This window comes from Patiria miniata, unplaced genomic scaffold (genome assembly GCF_015706575.1).
Source record: "Patiria miniata isolate m_02_andy unplaced genomic scaffold, ASM1570657v1 HiC_scaffold_14, whole genome shotgun sequence".
Lineage (NCBI taxonomy): Eukaryota > Metazoa > Echinodermata > Asteroidea > Valvatida > Asterinidae > Patiria > Patiria miniata.
The window spans coordinates 8,308,533-8,328,596 of NW_024037052.1; the positions used below are offsets into that span (position 1 = coordinate 8,308,533).

At 40.9% G+C, this 20,064-nt stretch overlaps 2 protein-coding genes across 2 annotated transcripts in view; both read right to left on the reverse strand.

Moving 5' to 3' along the window:
- Positions 1 to 19,222, reverse strand: part of LOC119722006 (exostosin-1a-like) — a 94,518-nt gene extending 75,296 nt beyond the window's left edge. The window contains 4 exon segments of the mRNA XM_038191981.1: positions 11,427 to 11,628; positions 18,215 to 18,491; positions 18,494 to 18,802; positions 18,805 to 19,222. Coding sequence (XP_038047909.1) covers positions 11,427 to 11,628; positions 18,215 to 18,491; positions 18,494 to 18,802; positions 18,805 to 19,126 — 1,110 coding nt within the window. The 5' untranslated portion in view covers positions 19,127 to 19,222.
- On the reverse strand, positions 3,027 to 5,902 carry LOC119722007. Its single transcript, XM_038191982.1, has 5 exons — positions 4,918 to 5,902; positions 4,679 to 4,747; positions 4,444 to 4,515; positions 4,211 to 4,277; positions 3,027 to 3,932 (listed from the first exon to the last, which is right to left on the reverse strand). The coding sequence occupies exons 1-4, from the start codon at positions 5,886 to 5,888 to the stop codon at positions 4,238 to 4,240; spliced, it is 1,152 nt and encodes a 383-aa protein (XP_038047910.1). The 5' UTR covers positions 5,889 to 5,902; the 3' UTR covers positions 3,027 to 3,932; positions 4,211 to 4,237.
- Positions 19,223 to 20,064: the final 842 nt, after the last annotated feature.

Consider the following 20,064-nt stretch of genomic DNA (forward strand, 5'->3'; position numbering starts at 1 on the left):
ACATGGCTGCAACGTAGGGGGAGTAACAGTAACCCCTAGAGGCGGATGATTGTTCCTTTCATTCATTCATTCATTCTATTATTTTTTACCACATCTCATTTCATTATAATGTGACAAGGCATAAATACATACATGTAGTTTTGGGTATTATAAAGTTCGAGCTTGTTTTACAAAATATATTTATACACTTTGGGCGCATTATTTTCTAATTAGAGATGGTGGAAGGGGATCCCCAAAAAGCGGAGCTTGTCGAGTAGAGATCCCCTTTAACATGGATTAATACAACATTTAATGAAAAACAAATGAAAACAATTGAACGTATACATTTTAAATTGTAAATAACACACGGAAAAACATAATATTGCTGATCAAAAAAAAGAAATACAGAGTAGTAACCCAGTAAGAAAATTAATCTGAGCTATTAAAATTTGATAGTAAATTCGATTTAAGTTTGGATATAAAATAATGGAAGGCTACGAGTGCCCTGGAGTGATTTATTTAAGGACTTCCAGTACTTAGGGCCTTCATGCCTAATTGTCTTTTTATAAACAGTTGTTCTTGCAAATGAGAAGTGAAATTCTTAGTACTTAGGGCCTTCATGCCTAATTGTCTTTTTATAAACAGTTGTTCTTGCAAATGAGAAGTGAAATTCTCTATGTTGTCGGGTAAAATGGTGATGTATAGTTTCGTTTCTGCAGAACATTTGTGCAATGGGATTTGGAAGTAAATTATTGTTCAAACGATGCATGAAGGCTCCAAGCTGAAGTGAATAAATGTCATTGACCTTGAGTGTTTTATGTTTACAGAAAAGAGGATTTGAATGTTCAAGTCTGTCGACAGAATTAATAACTCTCAATGCCCGTTTTTGTAGGTTAAGAATTCTATTCACATAACTAGCTGCACAATTCCCCCATGCTAGGATACCATAGTTCAAATAAGGCAAAATCAATGTATTATACAGCATAAACAGTACTTCCTGTGGGAAAAAGGCTTTGAGCTTACTAATGACACCTATATTTCTAGAGATAATACCGGTAGAACAAATGTTGTTAACTTGAATTTTCCAAGAGAGAGTAGGATCAATATATAATCCCAAAAATTTTACACAATCAGAATAGGGCAATTTTATGTTATCGATATAAATACAGTCGGCTCCCGTTATAGCGAAAACGGCTAGAACGAAATTCCGGTTATTACAAACAAATGTCTTCGGTCCCGACAAAATTGTGCACATGTCTATGGGGAAAATTTCGCTTAAGACGAAAACGGACAGTACGAAATTCCTGTTACAGCGAAAGGTTTTGGCAACCCGGTTGCGTAAAAATGCATTGTTAGCAACCCATTTATAACGAAAGGTAATCCTGAATCACTTAGAATCATTAGGATGCGACATATATCTATGGTATAGCTTGTTTTTGTGATAGATTGATTTGCATAAACTAACAGTAACCCACAGGGATTTAGGAGTTGATTTTCGTGATGCAGGCTTACTTTTTGTCATGGGAATATTTTTATCAATAAGTAAATTCAAAGTATCCATAAAATTGTGAAAAGCAATGTTTGCATCGGAGGCAGAGGCGACATTTGTCCAGTCACAGGAATTCAAGTTACTATTAAGACTAGCTATGTTTTCTTGTGTGTGTTTTCGAGTACAATTTGGCCTGGGATTGGAACGATTAACTGACAAAGGAAATGATGTGAATATTGGGAAATGGTCCGAGATATCCGTAACTAAAATACCAGCATCTGGAAATGGTAATATGTTGGAGAAAATGTTATCTATAAGAGTAGCTGATGATTGGGTAACTCTTGTGGGTTTATTAATAAGTGGTACATAATTTGATGAGTAAATAGTATCTAAAAATTCCTGTGACTTGTTATTGTTATCAACATTCATTAAATTTAAGTTAAAATCACCACCTATCAGACAAAGTTTATTTTCATTTGTAATAAGCTCAAGGATATTTTGCCAGCTATTGATGAATTGATTGAAATCAGCAATAGGCGGTTTGTAAACCATACCAACAATCAGATTCTTACATTGACAAGGGGTGATGATTTCAACAAAGATACATTCCAACGAGTCGTTACCCAGATCATTTAAATCAGACCTCCGAATATATTGAAGACTCGATAATAAGTACATTGCTACACCTCCTCCCTTTTTTCCCTCCCCATTTCTTGTCCCCAGAATGTATCCAGGCATATTCAAATTAAGATTACAGTTGGTATTCAGCCAGGTTTCACTTAGTCCAATAACAGATAAGTTGCTATTTAATGAGTGCAAACATGTTTTCATATTATCAATATTTTTGTTCAGACTTCTAATGTTGAAATGTAAGAGGGAAAAATAATTAGGAGAATCATGGTTGAAAAAATCAACAAACTTTTCATGAGAGTAATAATCAGTTTTGTGTAGTCGACATGAGGTAACATCGGGATATCATATTCATACTTGGACTATTCAATACCCTGGCTAACAAAAGTGGGCCACAGAGGGAAACATTTGATCTGGTGAAAGGTGTTTAATTTACTTTTAAATTATGAGAATGGACCACCCTCTATCAGAAAATAGCAAAGGGAAGGAAATCTGCCTGAGAGATTTTCTTCCATGCAGTGCTTTCTGTAGAGGGACGCCTGAGGAATTAACGTTGGTTACGGTGTCCACTTTGCAGTCAACCACGCAACAATAAAAGTCGAAGGAAAACAATGTGGAGTTATATTATTGTGGTTAAGCTTTCCCTCCTTTCTGAAAGTCACCTTGAAAAAAAAAAGTTAATTATTACTATTTTACAATATATTAATAAGGTGGACACCGTAACTAACGTTAACAAGAGTACCTTTTCATACACGACAATTTTAAATGCTTGGCAGTTTGACTACTTAAGGAAAACAGCTGGTTGTGAAGTTGGCAAGTACTTCAAAGTGGACATTATCATTGACAACCAAAGAATAGATACCCTTAGTTTCAAAGATCTTTGTCTTGTAGTTAACGTTAGTTACAAAGATGACACGGACACCAACAATTTCAAATCAAACATTTCGTGTGACAAGTTTATTATTACATGTACTTGCTTTACTGGAGCCTTCACCTTCAGAAAATTGCCTATGTTACTATGTGCAGTTGTTAGTATTTTCATTTCTAGGGAGCATCTCCATGTATCTACATATTGATAAGCCACTTCATCCTTCTTTGAGCATGCAACAAGGTTGCACATGTACTTCACAGAAGTTGAAATCTTTGACATCAGAAGTTGAAATCTTTGACATCATGAAATTAATTACATAAATGTAACTTTAATATTTAAATGTGAATCATTTCCAACATTATATTGATGCTGAGCAACGAGTGAATTGAGTCAATGAGTTGTTTTTTTTCATTCTTATCTCGTTTCTTAAATTACGTATTTTATTGTGGAGACTTTAAACTGACGATCCCACTGAAGAACATGGCACATTTCATTAAATGAATTTCATTTAATTTATTTAGTTCATGCCACCATGGTGACTTACTTTTGCTGAAAACCTGATAAACTTTTGACTACAGACCTTTGACAAACCTCTGATGACATACTTTGACAATACAACCTTTGACACTAAAAATTTACAAATACTTACTGGCATAAACAGTGTATAGTGCATTAATTTTACCTACTTCTTTGCTGTTCAAGAGAAAGTAACGCAAAGATGGATCTGGAATGAGTGAGCTTGGATTAATAACACATAGAATGAATTTCCTGTTAACAGTTAGATCTTTTTCCCAAACAAAACTTTGCTTATTTTTATTTGGACGATCCATGCAGTATATACATGTAACTGCCAGTTCATCACTAATGATGTGCTTGATGGCACCTGGATACCATGCCTGCTCAAATGCGACTATAACTATATCCCCTGCGGTGAGCTGGCGATTGACAGGTTCTTGTTGGGTCCTGAAATTAAAGAAATGACAACAGGCATGGTTGAAATTGAATAATCCTTGACTTAATTACTACTAAAGCTTCTTTCACAAGGACATGTGAATCATATAGACATAAGCCTGGATTAAATGATGTTCTGCCGAAGTCTCTTTCTCTAGAAAACAAAATTTCCATTTGTTTATGTGTGCGCTTCAGTATGGTAGGAACCTGCGACAGCGGACTCCGTGTCCCACAGAAAAGCACTCGTAAACAAACCTTGGTGTCATCAGTACAGGGGTCTATTGCATTACCTGCTGGCATTTTCAGGAAGGTCCACATCATCGGATCCAACCACTATCTTTTTCTCCGTTCTGGCTTCTGAAATAAGATAAAAGAAAAAGAAAATTTAAATAGAACTTTTTATGGAATATAATCGGAAATGGCTTGATTTGTAGAAGAGCCCGGGGCCACATCAGCATGGGTTAAATAAATGTGCTGCCTAAGTTTTCCTACTAGGAATCAACATTTCCACAGATTGCATTACCTGCTGGGGTTGTTAGGAAGGGCCACATCATCCGATTCAGTCATGTCCTTTGTCGCGTTCTGACTGCTGAAACTGAAAGGAATAAAATACAAGCAAGAATATTTGGAATGTACTTGTCGGTGATATGTTCTTGCTGAAAAGCTTTTGGCTACATACAGGTAAGTATGGGAATAAATAATGTTCTGCCAAAGTATCTTCCACTAGGAAACAAGATTTCCACAGACAATTGCATTACCTGCTGGCATTTTCAGGAAGGTCCACATCATCTGATCCAACCACTGCATCTTTCTTCCTGTTCCGACTTCTGAGTAAGATGAAGGAAAAAAAATCAAGAATGAGCAAGAATATTTGAAATACACTCCGCAGTGACTTGTTCTTGTAGAACCCCTGGGCTATGGGCAACATAAGCCTGGCTTGAAGACAGTGCTGCTAAAGTTTCACCCGCTAGGAATAAGGATTTTACAGACAGTTTACCTGTTAATATTGGCAGCAAGGTCATCTGTTCTGGTCTTCCCTTTCACTCCCTTCAAGTTTGAAATGTTCCATGTGCCAGTTATATCCTCATTGCTGCATTTCCCGATTCTTGTCATGCAGGTGTGGCAAAAGTAGCTTCGCTCCCTGTATGCAACAACATAGGGCTTGTCTGTACCCGTTACACAGTGTAGCCGTTGTGTTCCTTTGAGTGTTTCTACATCTGTATGGTCTGGTCTGTTACGATTAATTTTGCCCTCTTGCACAAATATAAAGCTCCTCTTTTCATGGACATGCTCGCCAGGTATGCTTGGTCGTGTCAAGTTTTCCTTTCCAAAGTTGTACAGGTCAAATGCATTGGCTATCTCGGCCTGTCGTGCAGCTACATTTATATTGGCCTGCTTCTTCAGCACTCCAATCTCACGGTCACATGGACCCTTGCCATGTCTGCTTCCAAAGTAATGTTTTTCGGTTTGAAAACCAAAATAAGAGATGGAAAGTGATACATCGCTGAAGTTAATTTTGCTTTTGTACTGTGATGATGCACCATCTGTGAAGTGAACAAGTTTTTCAACTTTGACGCCTTTTTCCTGAAGCTGCTTAATAGCCGTCTTACTGAAATGCTGCACACCGTGGTTGCAGTGCTTTGTGTCATTGCTAATGAACATCATCGAGTCTGTGACAGTTCTTGTGCAGCCTTCTTCAGTACATCTGTATGATGCTACAACTGGGTGTATTGTTGCCTGAACATTAGACCAGTGAGCCCCCTGGGCCTCATCTTGTGATTTGCACGAATAGTTCTCCCCAAAGTCCATGCAAAACACCACCCAGTTAGGTGGGACGTTCTTGGAAATGATGTCGTATTGTTGCCACTGCCAACTGGCGTTAAACAGGTGCCTGGAGAATGGTACCATTTCCATTTCTAGCTCATCTAGCATAGTTTGGATGGTTGCCGTTTTTCTTTCTTTGACCATTCGCTTTATGGTGCTTCCCTTGTAAGGAAACTCTTTACTTTCCCATCAAGACCAACTGATGTCTTCATGAACTCTCTGTGTAATCTCCTTGAGGCTTGCAATTGACTAGGTGGACTCCGCATTTTTCACACTCTCTGTCTAAGCACTTCTTCTTGTACTCTTGACCATCAACCTTTGGGCATAGTGTTAGTCTGGAAATGTCATATTTGTCTTTGAAGGCACACTGTCCCAGCTTGTGCACTGCCATGTATCTTGTGATGGCCTGAATTTTAAACTCGATATTAGTGCAGCGTTCACAAAGACATTGTGGAAGTTTGTTGTTTACCATCGTCAGAATATGATTGGGTCTTAGCTGCTTAAACTTGGTTTTCCCGATGGATATGTCTGGGTTTTCTCTGTTGAACTTGTCATACGCACTTCGCAACGTTATATCCATAACCTTCCTACTCTTAACACTTCCACCATCTTTCTTTGCACTCCGTGCATCAGGCAGATCTCTTGAGATGTCTCCTCTTCCATAAAACTCAATGACCCTATCGACTACACCTGTTGGGAGCGCATCACTCCTCCTTTTCCTTGTATCCAATTGACGGACATCATCGACCCTAGCAGCACGTTTGGTTAGAGAGTATCCAAATCCAAGATGTTTTCTCAGATGCCGCTTGTATCCATGGCTGTACATGTATTTCCGCTTCACGGACAGGGCCGCTGCTAATACCCGTTTCCTGTGCAAGGTCGACGTGCTCCTTTGTTTGTTGATACCCAACACTGTGTCTTTGATGTTCCCACACGACTCTTTGGCGAACTGCAGAAATCTTCTTGACTTTGGACAAGCATTAATTCCCTTCTCTTTTAGTTGCTGTTTTTTCTTTGGAGTTGCTTTGTGAATCAGTCTTGTCAACACTTCTGCATACTGTCTACTGTTTTTTGGCATTGCTTGCTTGGCACGGTACACAGCCTTGCGAAAACTACCACTAGAGATTGATGGCTGCCGTGCCTCTGATGAGTGTGTTAATGGTGGTGTTCTTTTGATGGAGGATGTCCTTTCCTTCTTTTCGGCATACTTTGCCCTGCGTTTTTCATTGGTCCTCTGTTTTGCCTGTGCTGTTTGCTTTACTCTTTGATTCTGTTTCTGTCTTCTCCATTTGCTTCTCTGTGCTTCCTTTGCAAGACAAGTTTTGGGTGCTGCTGCCTTCTTGGCTTTACTTGCACTTGGCTCTGCTGCATTTCTCTGACGAAACTTTTGGACACGAAATTGGGCTTTTTTCTCCTCTGTTAAATTTGAAAGATACTCTTTGACCCTCAAGTTTTCAGATGCTCGATGCAATTCATAGAGTTTATGGTTCTGTTTGATACGCTGTCAGTACTCTCTCTGGTATTCTGCACGAGACTTCCTTTTTTTTTGGAGGTTCCTCCACCGCTATCTCAAGCTGTTCGTCCAACTTCCTCTTCACTCGAAGATTATAGCGAGGTGCATCAGTCATTTTGTACTCTGTACCTGTTGTATACATTACCAAAGAAACCAAAGTAGAAATTCAAGATGTATTCAACCCATAAAATCCACCAATTAAAAAGTTGCTATTGCCCATTCTATTTTTGTACAGTTTGGATAAAAGGTGTCACTGTCAATTACAAACAAAATTTAAGAAATGAAAAAAACACAGTAAAAAATACAACCAAACAAAAAGAAAGAGGTAAAACACTAATATGAAAAACAAAACAAAAAGTAAACACAAAAAGACATGTCACGGGGGTTCTGACTAATTATGGCGCCATGGCGAGAATGTCTCCTTGCCTTCAAAATACATGTGTGCCAACATCAGCATGTTTGGCCTACAACAGTAGGCCTAGCTTTTTCTTTTGAGAAACTTAAAAAAAAAAAACACTAACAGGGCCCCAAGGGGTTCCTCAAGGGGTTCTTTGCTGATTTTTGTATATTTTACACAATTTTCAAGTGTTTCTTACGTTCGTGACTGCGGACGCTAAATAATTTGTAAAATATCACGGTGTGTAACTAACGTGAAACACTGATGATTACGAAAAATCGGCAAGGCTATTCTTGAAGTTTTTTCATTTTTTTGATGGACTTTAACTTAAAAAAGTGTAAATTATTTGACGTTTTGCAATTTCAAGAGGGACTTCAGATGTTTATTATTTTTTTCTTCCATTCGTTAAAGATGGACACGAATCCAAACAACGGTCCGCTACTAAGCCCACAAATCACCCATTGATTATCCATTAAAATCTTCCCTTTTACAATGCCATCTGAACTCTTCTCACAAAAAAATACAGAAAATAAAATCTATTTAAGTTGATACAAACCTTTTGGCTGCTCTTTCCCTGATATTTCTCTTGATTGTTAGAAGGAAAGCTGTCATCGACGATGAATTTCTCTGTTCGTTACAAAGTGGCGCGAAAGCGGCGGGGGTGGACGCGATGCTTAAAATAGTTGTATATCGGAAAAGAAGTGACCGAGCCTACAACAATTGACCTTTAGGTCATTCACACAGGGTACCATTTCACGTGTATGACCACAGTTCAGACTGCGTTGATCACCAGTTAAAACATGGGTACGTTTTACGTTAGTTATAAAGTGGACACGAAAATTATAGCAATCGATGTGTTGATGTTTTCTTATCCTCAAGGGTAATTGGGATCTTACAGACATTTTACACAATGTTTATTGAGCGTATTTCGAATAAAAGTGGCTTATACAGGTAAGGATGAGGCTTGTAAATGATGATTCTAGCCCTTTTTATCATCGTATGATGTGGTGGACACAATGTGAAACGAACGTTAACGCAGGTTCAGCTGCCATTTTTGGAGCGTGAATTTATTTTATTTTTTTGGGTAAAGGGCCAAAATATTACTTCATTACTTTACTCAAATAATATGACCATTATGATAAAATACGTGTGTTATAGGTAAAGTATTTGAGTTGATGAAATTTTGTTCAAGCAATGTCCCATTTTTGGGCGCCATTTTGGAACTAAACTTTACTCTTCAACGTGAATAAAAATGATAAACTCGCACTCACACTAATTTATTTGACTTTTTTAATCTCTCAAATACATGTACAACTATAATCTCAAGAAAACACTGCTTGAAAATGGTTACATCATCTGAGAAATTAAAGTTCATTTTATGCATCATGAAAGTTAGCCAGTATTGTGACCTTACACATGTATGTCTTCAACCCTTTCAGAACTCAACCTAAAACCCAACAGAATATTTTGTTAGAATCTGTCAGGATGGCGTACGTGGCAGTCTTTTACATTGGGTTGGCAAACCTCCAGAATCAAGTCAGAAATATGTGTTGCAGTTCCCATATGGTGTTGGAATTTGCAGGATACGGTTCCAAGTACATGTAAATCATGCTAGGGAGTGCGAAGACCAAAGACTTGTTTTTCCGGGTGCGGACAGGTCGGTCAAAGCGTTGAACAGCTGTACAAGAGGCATCGCCGAGCATGGTTCATGATTGTGAGATTCCCAGAGTAGATCATCCTGGCACACCAACGACGAACTCATGTCTTTAATTCAGGGGCGGAGGAACCGGAGGCTGCGGGGGTGTTTGCCCCACCCCCAATTTTCCCAAGTGCCCCTTTTGCGGCCATAATTGCCCCTCGAGCATTAAAGTGCCCCCTCGAAATGAAACAAAAATGCCCTTAAGTATCTTACTATTTCTTAGAAGTAACCATTTCCCACTAATGTTAGATATTTTTGATATAAACAAGGATATGAAAACCAAGTCCCAAAACCCATACAATACGCCCCGAAAATGGGCACATAATGCATATTTAGCATATAATCATTGGTTTTGAAGAGCGCCCCCTATGTTTTACGGAGGCCAAGTGTCCGGTGAAAAAAACGTGACGACATTTCAGCACGGGTTTGCAAGTGCCACTTTTTGGTGATCCCCCCCCCCCCCCCCCCCCCCCGTTTCAAACCCGTTCCGCCGCAACTGCTTTAATTAAAGGCCGATTTTACCTGGGTGGTAACTCTGGTGCAGGGGCGGCGGAACCGGGGGCTGGGCCCCCCATTTTCCCAAGTGCCCCTTTTGCGGCCATAAATGTGCCCCCTCGTGCATAAAAGTGCCCCTCGAGAAAAAAAAAGCCCTTAAAGTATCTTACTATTTCTTAGAAGTAACCATTTCCCATAATGGTATAGATAGTTTTGATATTAAACGGGAATATGAAAACCAAGCCCCCAAACCCATACAATATGCCCGAAAATGGGCACATAATGCATAGATAGCGCCCCTATGTGGAAGATCGTACCCCCCCCCCCCCCCCAACTATTTGATTTTACAGAGGCCAAGTGTCCGGTGAAAAGTACGTGTCGACCTTTCAGCACGGATGTGCCCCCCCCCCAAAAAAAAATGCTGAGCAAGTGCCCCTTTTTGGTGATGCCCCCCCAGTTTCAAACCCGTTCCGCCGCCGCTGCTCTGGTGCATGGAAAAATGTTCCTGTGATGTGGGCACAAGGTATGGTTGCAATTCTCTTATGAACAATGAATGCGACAATTAGCTGGTGCGTAACTCCTTCCACCATGACAAAGTCTTGTCAGATACTGCTGACCAAGTTTCTTGTTGTGAGGATTACGGAAGGGTTACTGTCAGGCTGTGTTGTCGATGAGGTTTCATCACCACTGATTCTTTATCTCCATGCGTGACCTCGCCGGTTGGCGTTGAACACAGGTGCCACATGACGATGCACTGTTGTGCACGTCGGCCAAAGAACAATGGGTTAACACAAAGGCTGCTGTTTTGGGTGGAATGCAGTGTGTTGACTGTTCCACATATCCACCATGTTTTGCATCGTTGTTCATGCTGTAGGCATGTGCTGCCCAACCCATGGTGAGTTGTAGGCTTGAGTAGCACAACGGGAGGCATGGATATCATTTCTCGTAGACTGCCGACGTGGAGGAGCCGGTGATACTGGTGTCATACAAAATCCGACTCCTGTGAAAATCAGACTCCTTTACCCTATTATTGGTCACTCCCTCGCACGTGACCAGTCACTCTCCTATTTATGATACTTACGCATGCGCAATACTACCAATGAGTCCATGATTGATGGAGTCGGATATTCACGCTACACCCGCTCTGTTGCCAAAGACTAAGAAACAGGTCATGGTGACCCTTATTCCTGCTTGCTCTCTTTTCTTGGGGGTCCAGAGGTTAGAACCTGCGAGCTCTCTGAAAAGTCAATATTCTGTCTCTGCCTCTGGAAGGGCACCCAAAGCTGGTGGATATTGCTTTTGGATCTCTTGGTAGCTATATTCCAGAAATATCTTCAGTATATTTCACAATATAGTGTATAATAAATCTGAGAGAGGGTGAGGAAAAACATACAAGCAACCCAAACCACAGAAAACAAAGACACACTTGAGTGCAGACAGAGCTGTATACTGTCATGGAACTCATTTCCATTAGAACAATGGTTGGACGATGGTGGAGCAAACACTATTGCAGAAAACATAGCGTGAGTCTTAATGACAATGACAAAATAAAATCTTACCTTCTAAGATTCCACTCACCTGTAACAATAATCTCTCATCTCCTTCTATAGATGTCTTTTTCCAGTCAATGACCTCAGAGAATGGAAGCTCCCATCCATTGCTAAGTATGACAGGAATACAAGCTGCCTGTAAAGATTCCAAGAACCGAAAAGACCCGAGGCGACGTCCTCTTGGCACAAGACAGAAAGTAGAATTGTGCAGCAAAATCTGATAGTCATGCCTGTTAAGAGGAGACATGTAACAACTTCATGTTAAACAAAACTTGAAATTTTCAAGGGGAAAGTCAAAAAAGTGTCCACATTTAAAGTTTGAGTACAATACATGTAAATAAGCCATTCCATGTTTAAACCAATCCTATCCATGATGTACTGTATTATGTGAAATGACTTGAATTTGGGAAATTATATTTGATGGCATATGAATGTTAAAACCTACAGAAAAACACATTAAAATTACATACATTTAGGAGAAATCAAGTTTGCAGATTTAACAACAACTGTCCTTTTTTGAAAATTTGCATACAAAGTTTAAATGAAATTTTCAAATGGTCGTAACCTACATTGTATAATCCTTCTCTAGTGGAAGTCAAAGAATCAGTGGGACATCGCATTGGGTTTAAAAATGACAGGTCAATTTGCAAGCAAGGTCTCCCACATCATGTTTCACGTGAGCCCTAATGCACATATTTCCAATCCACGTACATTTTTAATGTGGCGCTGGACTTCCTGAAAAGGTTGTGGAAAAACTACAAATAGAAACTTGATGAGATTTACACATGATCTTTAACCGATTGTTTCCTTCATTTTTACAATAGTTCAGGGTGGCATCGTAATAAGTTTAAAAATGAGAGGCACTTCCCAGCATTTTCCCGTCCTGCAATTGTTGATGTACTGCAGTTACTGTTTAGCCTAACTGTTTAGCCTACCTTTAGGCTACATGTTGAGCGCAATGTGAGTCTCCTGTGCAAGTTTAAACCGCAGAAGTTTAAACTTGCGCGAGCATTAATTTCCTTGCTTCAAATTGAACAATTGAAGGGATCATAATCATTCTTTTGACGTTAACAACGGGATACCCCAAGGAAATTATGATATATTTACATTTAAGAATATAAATAAAATGCTAATTAGTTTTACAAGGCAAAAAACTTAAAGCTGGACTCCATTATTGAACAACTTCAGTACACTTTCCAAGCAATCGCCGCTAGTGTGCTTATTGATTGCTTGCCCAGTCCCCTCCCCGCCCCCGCCCCCCCCCCAGGCTTCTAGCCAGGCATACAATAGGATATCGGGCCGATACGCTTCGAAAAAATCCGATACGCTTGAAGTTAACCGATATGCTATTGATACGCTTCACATTTTCCGTGACAAAAAAAAAACTACCCAAGGTTTTCTCACTACTTGTGTATACAGGTATAAAATAAGATCTGTTGCTGAAACGACTTATCAATTGTTACCCGAGGCAAATCATTTTTTTAAACGAACAGTAGAAGCACGTCCCACGAAAAGATACCGAGGTTCGCTACCAAGCGCTGGTGGTATACACTGCCGCGCTGGCCGGCCGGCGGGTCGTGTGTGAGCGAACTCTTTCGTTGGAATCCGATGTGATTGCATGCGTGCCCCGGTCATGCATGCAACACGCACGCTGTATGATCGGACCAAACCATTTTTTGGTAATAAAGGGGTGTATTGTCTTGGGAACAATAATTATCAATATTTCCATAGAAGAAAAGAAAACTAGTACTTTTTATAGAGTCTGAAACATTTCTGTATACGACAATCAGTTGTTCTATGTCACAATATATTTTTTTTCTGGAAATGTATTCAAGAAACGACGTAAAACGCAAAACTGGCACTAAATCACCCCTTACGAAATTAATGGATTCGCCCGTGCATCATGCTGGGTTTTTTTAAGAAAGTACGATCGTATATTTGATGTTTTGACGTTACTACTCGTTTTAATCACAACAATTTGATAAGATTTGTTATAAAAAAAGGACTTATTTATTCTTAGGACTAAACAAATCAGCATCTGTTGCCACAAAGCAAGATTTGTAGCGCTCCTGTCAGACGCCACATGGTGGGATGCATACGCTCTCAAGTGCTGCGGGAAAATGTTGTCATTCGCCGGCACAGGCATGACAGGCTGATGCCTGGCCATGCGCTAACTTGCCGGCAGAAATTCCCGGTGTTTATTTCTCATCGTCAAGACGTCAATGTTAATATTTCTCGCCAATGGTGATCATCTTAGTCGCGCTTTAAATTGTGTTTCTTCATGTTTCCACCACTTTTTGCAATTTTCCTGTAAAAGGTACCTTTTATCATTATCAGGCCAAACAAAAAAAATGGTGTGTTTACGGTAACCGACCTGGAATTTTTTCGGCCAAATTGCCGACCTCAAACTTTTTATTGCCATTTTGAAGGTTGATAATTGACAAATTTCAAACATTTCAAGTACTTTTAATTATTTGCCACGAACAAAAAACATTTTCCACACTTGAATCTGACCATGATTTGACACAAACATACCCATGTTAAAACGTGCGAAAATCGCGACGATCTCAAAACTTGAATTCTCAAACTACGAAGTACGATTATTTTTGCACAAACGCATCGGGGTACGTCTGGCTGGCCGACGGACGGCATGGTTCATCCCACGTACAAACGTGCGTACTGCGTATCGGCCCGATACGCTGGAATTGCGGCCGGCCCGATACGCCGACAAAAAAATGCCGATCACATTTTTTAGCCCCTGATACGCACAATATAATGATCATACACGCCATTAAAATGCACAATTTGATCGTTACATACACCATTATTTCATAATCTTGACCAAAATCCTGTTTTTCCGATGCATGTGTGATCAAAATGCACACGATGATGTGTTCTGCCGACCACCAGCAGCACCAAGCTAACATACAGCATGGTACACTGGTTCCCTTCGCCAGTTAACGGAATCAATGCTTTGATGAAGGACCGGAACCAGTGACTACTGCCTCTCTCCGGTCCATACTTCGTATCACACAGCATGATAATGTAGTGGGCCGAAGTTGGATCGTAAAAATATTACCAAACAAACTTCGCTGGAGAAAGAGAATTTCTGCGAATTAATTCACAGAACGTGATCTTTACTTTCTGTGTATGTGTTTTCCATTAAAATGACGAGATTGCAAAGCTCAAACTTGTGTCGAAACATCGTAGCGTGTTTCTGCAGTAGTGCAAGATTTTCGGCCACGTGGGCCGTGAGCACGGCGCGATGTTCGGCCAGCCAGGCGGAATTTTAGTGGTGCCAGCGGCCGTGATGTATGTTAAGCATAAAGTGGAATCACCGACCTCAATATATTTTTAATTAGGTGAGGCAAGTTTTAATCACTTTTGATAGCCAGTCTTGATAACTTTCGTGGCGCAAATGAAAATAGGCGAAATTGGCGAAATAATTTTCCGACCTACTGACGCTATTTTGAAAGGCATGTAATCGGAAGCAAAAGTTGTTTTTTTTCTCCACCTTTCTTAATTTGAAACTTACATGTAAGTTTCAAATACTTCATACTTTTCTAGTTAGGAAGCAATGAAACACAGGTTGTGAAATGTTAATTTTTTAAGTTAACAATTTTGATTTTTTTTTCTTTAATTACAAAAATATTAGTGACCTACAAGATCTCCTCTGAATTTCAAGGACAAATCTTAAGGTAAAGACCCCCAGATTTGCTCTAAAATGCACCAGAGAGCTTCTAAAGTTTAAACATTTTCGGGTTGTTGAATCACAGCAAATCTTCCCCCACATGTTTGAAAAAATCCTGGGAGAAACCCTGGCCAACGATACAAATTAATTTGGATTGAAATGTTTCGATTGAATATCTTCAATGCTTGAATAGTGGTTTTATACAATTTTTTTGCGAAAGAACACGCATGGGCATGCAGAACTGAAATGGAAAAAAAAATTACAAAATAAAATTATTTCCCTACCTACCTACCTGGATATTTTTCAGGCCGTTACCGTCAACACACCATTTTTTTGGTTTGGCCTCAGTAATGAAAACAATGAAAACTTGAGACCTACATGTACATTTTTCTTTATGAAAAAGGATCTTGTTTATAAACAGTTCTTGGGTTTGACTATAATGGCAAAGATTTCATTAAAAGGTAAACTAGGCGTAAGGCCAAAAAAAAAAAGTCTCCGGTTTCTGGTATGCGCGCGCGTCGCCGTAGCCATGCGCATCGGCAAAATGAAAAAGTTTTTTTTTTCAATGAAAGATGATGTCTCAAAACCGCCAAACTCACTGGTTTGACTGGAATCCTGCTGCTGCACAATTTTAACGTGTTTTTAGATCGGGTTATGATCGAGAATAAGCTTTATGTGGCCTCTCTGGACTCCCATATATTTGCACTAAGTTTAGTTGGGCACCATCTGCAGTCATCAGTCGACATTTGAAGCAAAAAAGTCAGGTTAAAAAAAAAAAGCCGCGTCGCCGCACCACTTTTTGGACAAGCTCCATACCAGAAATCGGAGACTTTTTTTATTTGGCTTAATGAGTGCTTTTTTGAAAGACATCTAATGCTGACTACCGTGTTGCATTACTTGTAACTGAAATAATTTTGTTTTAAAATAAAATCCAGGCCCACTTTCTGCAGCATACTTGCTGTTACAGTGTTGGGGTTTTTGCTCTTTTTCCGATCATAAAATATGCTTCCAAATGGCCTTAGATTGCACCACAGAGCATCTAGAATGTCAACATTTTCTGGGGCCCTTGAGCGGGCCCCGAACCCCACGCCGTAAGGGCTTCCGCGCTCGCAAGATCCATTCGTCACATGCCCCTATCCTTTAAATTCATCCTGGCTAGAACCCTGATTCCATCCTCCCCTAACCATACCCACCCTATCACCTACACATCCCAACCCCACCAAAACTCCAATCCCTATCTCCTTCCCCCTCCCCTGACCCGTACCCTCCCCAACCCCAAACACCCACCTACACCTACCCTATCTTCCCCTATCTGTCCTTACCCACCCTACACATCCCCACCCTAACCCTTACTCGAATTCCAATATCCCACCCACCCCATTCCCCCACCCATACATCCCCACCTGACCCCATGCAACCCCAACTCTGATCCCTATATACTGCCCCCTCCCCTTATCCAACCCCTACAACAACCCATCCCTACACATCCCCAACCCAACCCTACTCCAATCCTATATCCCGCCCCTGCCCAACCCCCTCCTAACCCAACCCCTACATCCATGCCCATCCTCTCCCTACCTGTCTCTCCCTACCTGTCCCCACCCCACCCCTACAAATCCCCACCGCACCCAAACCCAGTATTCCAACCCTCTCTCCCGCATCCTACCCTACTCATCCTACTCACCCAAACCCTAACTCCAACCCTATCCCCCAACCCACCCACCCCAAACCTCCCCTACCCCATCCCTACTCCAACCCCATAAACTAAAAGATCAAACCAGAAGCTCATGCACATCCCCAAAATACATAGTGTACATGTTATACTGGTATACACGCACGTACATGTTATACCAGTATACATGTACACGTATGTAACAATTAAAAACTTTAACATTTCCTTGAATTAAAGTTCCTCAATAAAATCATAAAATTTACTGCAATGATATGAACCTAACTGAAGTTATAGAGATCATACATGACAACTGCATTTAATTTTTTCCCCAAGTTAACTAGAACCAAAAACTTCAACATTTTTATCTGAACGCAGACGGACATTCCAGCCAGATGGACTTCCGGGGTACCTCCATTGTTGTCCCATTGTCCCTATTTCTAAAGATTTCGTTGCGGGGTACCCTTTTTTCTAAAGATTTTATTTGTGGGGTACCTCGAACAAAGGACGGGTACCCCACAAGTGGTCCCTGGTCAGAACGGACGGATGGACGCCCGGACAGACGGACGGAAATTGGTATTACATAGGCTCGCATCTGCTTCGCAGCTCGCCAAAAATGGGCCTATAAAATGTTGCCGGCTGATACGTTGCAATTGCATAGTGACACATGCATGACGCACCCCTACGCATCTCACGATGTGTTTGCGTTACATCAAATTCGTACTTGACGCACCCCCTTCGTTGCGATTTGACTGACCAATTTAGAGACATGACGCACATGCCCTGGGGGTCCGAGGGTGCGTCTTACAATTGACAAAGTGCATAAGCCTTATTGCAAATAGCAAAATACACTGCTGCACAAAGCATTATGGGCAGGAGAAGGGGCAAAAAAAAACATGCACCAACACCGTGTTCAAATGCTCACGCAGTTGCTGCCGTGTTCAGCCATGCGGCGTATGCGGTCAATGCTATTTGCGATAAGGCTTATGCACTGGAGTAGACTCTGTGGTTAAGGCCATACAAATGTTAGCATGAAGTTGGTAATCAATGGCATTTTTTCGCACAATGCGAATACGCAGCCACGTGTTGCAGCCGTAGACTGGAAATGCTGTTTTACTATAGTCTGGTTCCCTGACCAAAAGATTGATGGTTGGGGAACTATACTAGTTTTGTTTTGGCCTCCATGTGAACCTTGATCGACGCATGAATTTCCACTTTTGTTGGCAAATTAAGAGACAAATTTCACCAGAAGGTAGTTTTGGTGAAAAATTTGGACGCTTTGGTAAGTGAACCCTCTTGTCGAGTATGAGTCCGAATGCACTCCATGAAACAAATACCATTGATTGCCAACTTTTTGTGCTCACATTTGTGTGGCCTTCAGCACAGAGTCTACTTCAGCGAGTTGCTATAAAATAGGGCTAGACTGCCATGAAAGCCGACTTTCAATGATACTTACTTTTCATACTCGGCATTATCACGATCACATCTCACATCTTTAATTTTCTGCCAGTCTTTTCCATGTCTGCATGTTGTTAACAAAATTATGTCGTAGCCATTGTGAAGATGGTATAGGGCATTTCTTGTGTCAGACCCTATGCCGCTAAGATATCGTTTCCCTTTAAATGCCAGTAAGAACTTCCTTATCACTGGAAAGTTATTTGTTTGGAGATCACCGCGGGGTCCTCCTTTCTGTGGATGAGATTTTCCAAACAATGGCAAAGAAATGTCAATCCTGGACGAAAGCTTTGCTTGGTGAAACTTGCTTTGGCTAAAATTGCCTGCTCTATATCAAAACCAAGATCCTCTGAATACTCGGGCCAAGTGCCTGAATACAGATTGAAAATCAGATGATTCCTGCCTCCATTCCAGTACGGTAGCTTAGTCAATTTCGACTGAGCATCAGTCACATATTCATGGCTAAGTATATCTCTATCAAGCGTGTCTATGGATGGTACAAAAACACAAGCTTCATCTGGGTTTGATGTAAAATACCTAGAATTCCGAATAGATGTCAGGATCTTTGAATAGCTCTCACTTATTTTCCCATGACTGGATAAACGTACACCTTGAAAGTATCGCTACATTTTGCTTGGTCAAAGCATGTGTCCATGCGGCATTTGCGATTCTTGTACAGATTTGTCCTAGATTGACGTCTCTGCTTTGGAGAAGCATGGAGGTCGTATTCATATTCGGAACTGTCTCTTTCAGTCCATGTGACATAGGTGTGTAAGTGATCATACTGTAATTTTATATTCTCATTGAGGTTTTGGCCATGGCCGGGCACACTTCCCTGAAGCCACTGTCGATAAACTAGAAACAATACGACAGAACTGACTAACACAACACTGTATCTTGTTCTGGCTTGCATGACGCCGGCAGGAACGACATGCGTATACCACCATGTACAAATACCGCGATAACAAACTCGATATGCTCGGCGTGCGTTGCAGCTCGCATAGGATGGCTTGGACGACACGGTCTGGCGTTTCTTTAATGGCGAGTCGGGAACAAAACACCCAAATCAGTCAAAAGAAGTGAATTAATGTGAAAAGGGGGAATGTTGTCCATTGTTCACATCCACTTCGAAAACTCCGCACGCAGAGTAATTAGGTGAAGTAGGCCGCTGTCACGTCAGTGCATGGTGATGTGTGGGACCGGTGTCATATGAAAATCGGACTGTATAGAAATTGGACTCTTTTTCCTTTTATTGGTTAAACCCTCTCACGTGACCGGTCCCCTCCTAATTATCTATGCATGAGCGTGCGCAATACCATCAATGAGTCCGTATTTCATAAAACATAAACTTATGCTACACCGGCACCGGCAGCGAATATTTTATTTACACAATAGTACAGGGTACCCATTTTTCAGGCGACTTGAATCACGGTTATAGGATTGTAAGCGCCGCGTAGCGGCGCCCTACAATCCTGTAACCTTTTACCTACGCGCGCGCGCGTGTACTCTCTCCACATGTTTGAAATATAATAATGTATGAATTGCAGGGTTTTGTCGAGCACCGCCGTTGCCTAGTTAATGCTGGCTAATATGGAAGTGTAGATAGGACATGGTTAAAAATAAAACTAATTCGTACGTACGAAATACTAATTCGTACGTACGAAATACTAATTCGTACGTACGAATTACTAATTCGTACGTACGAATTAATAAAGCGCAAGTACGAATTACTCAGTGGCGTAGCCACGGGAGGAGGGGGCGTGGGGGCAGTGGCGTAGCCAGGATTTTTCAGTGGGGGGGGGGGGGGGGGGGGGGGGGGGGGGGGGGGGGGGGGGGGGGGGGGGGGGGGGG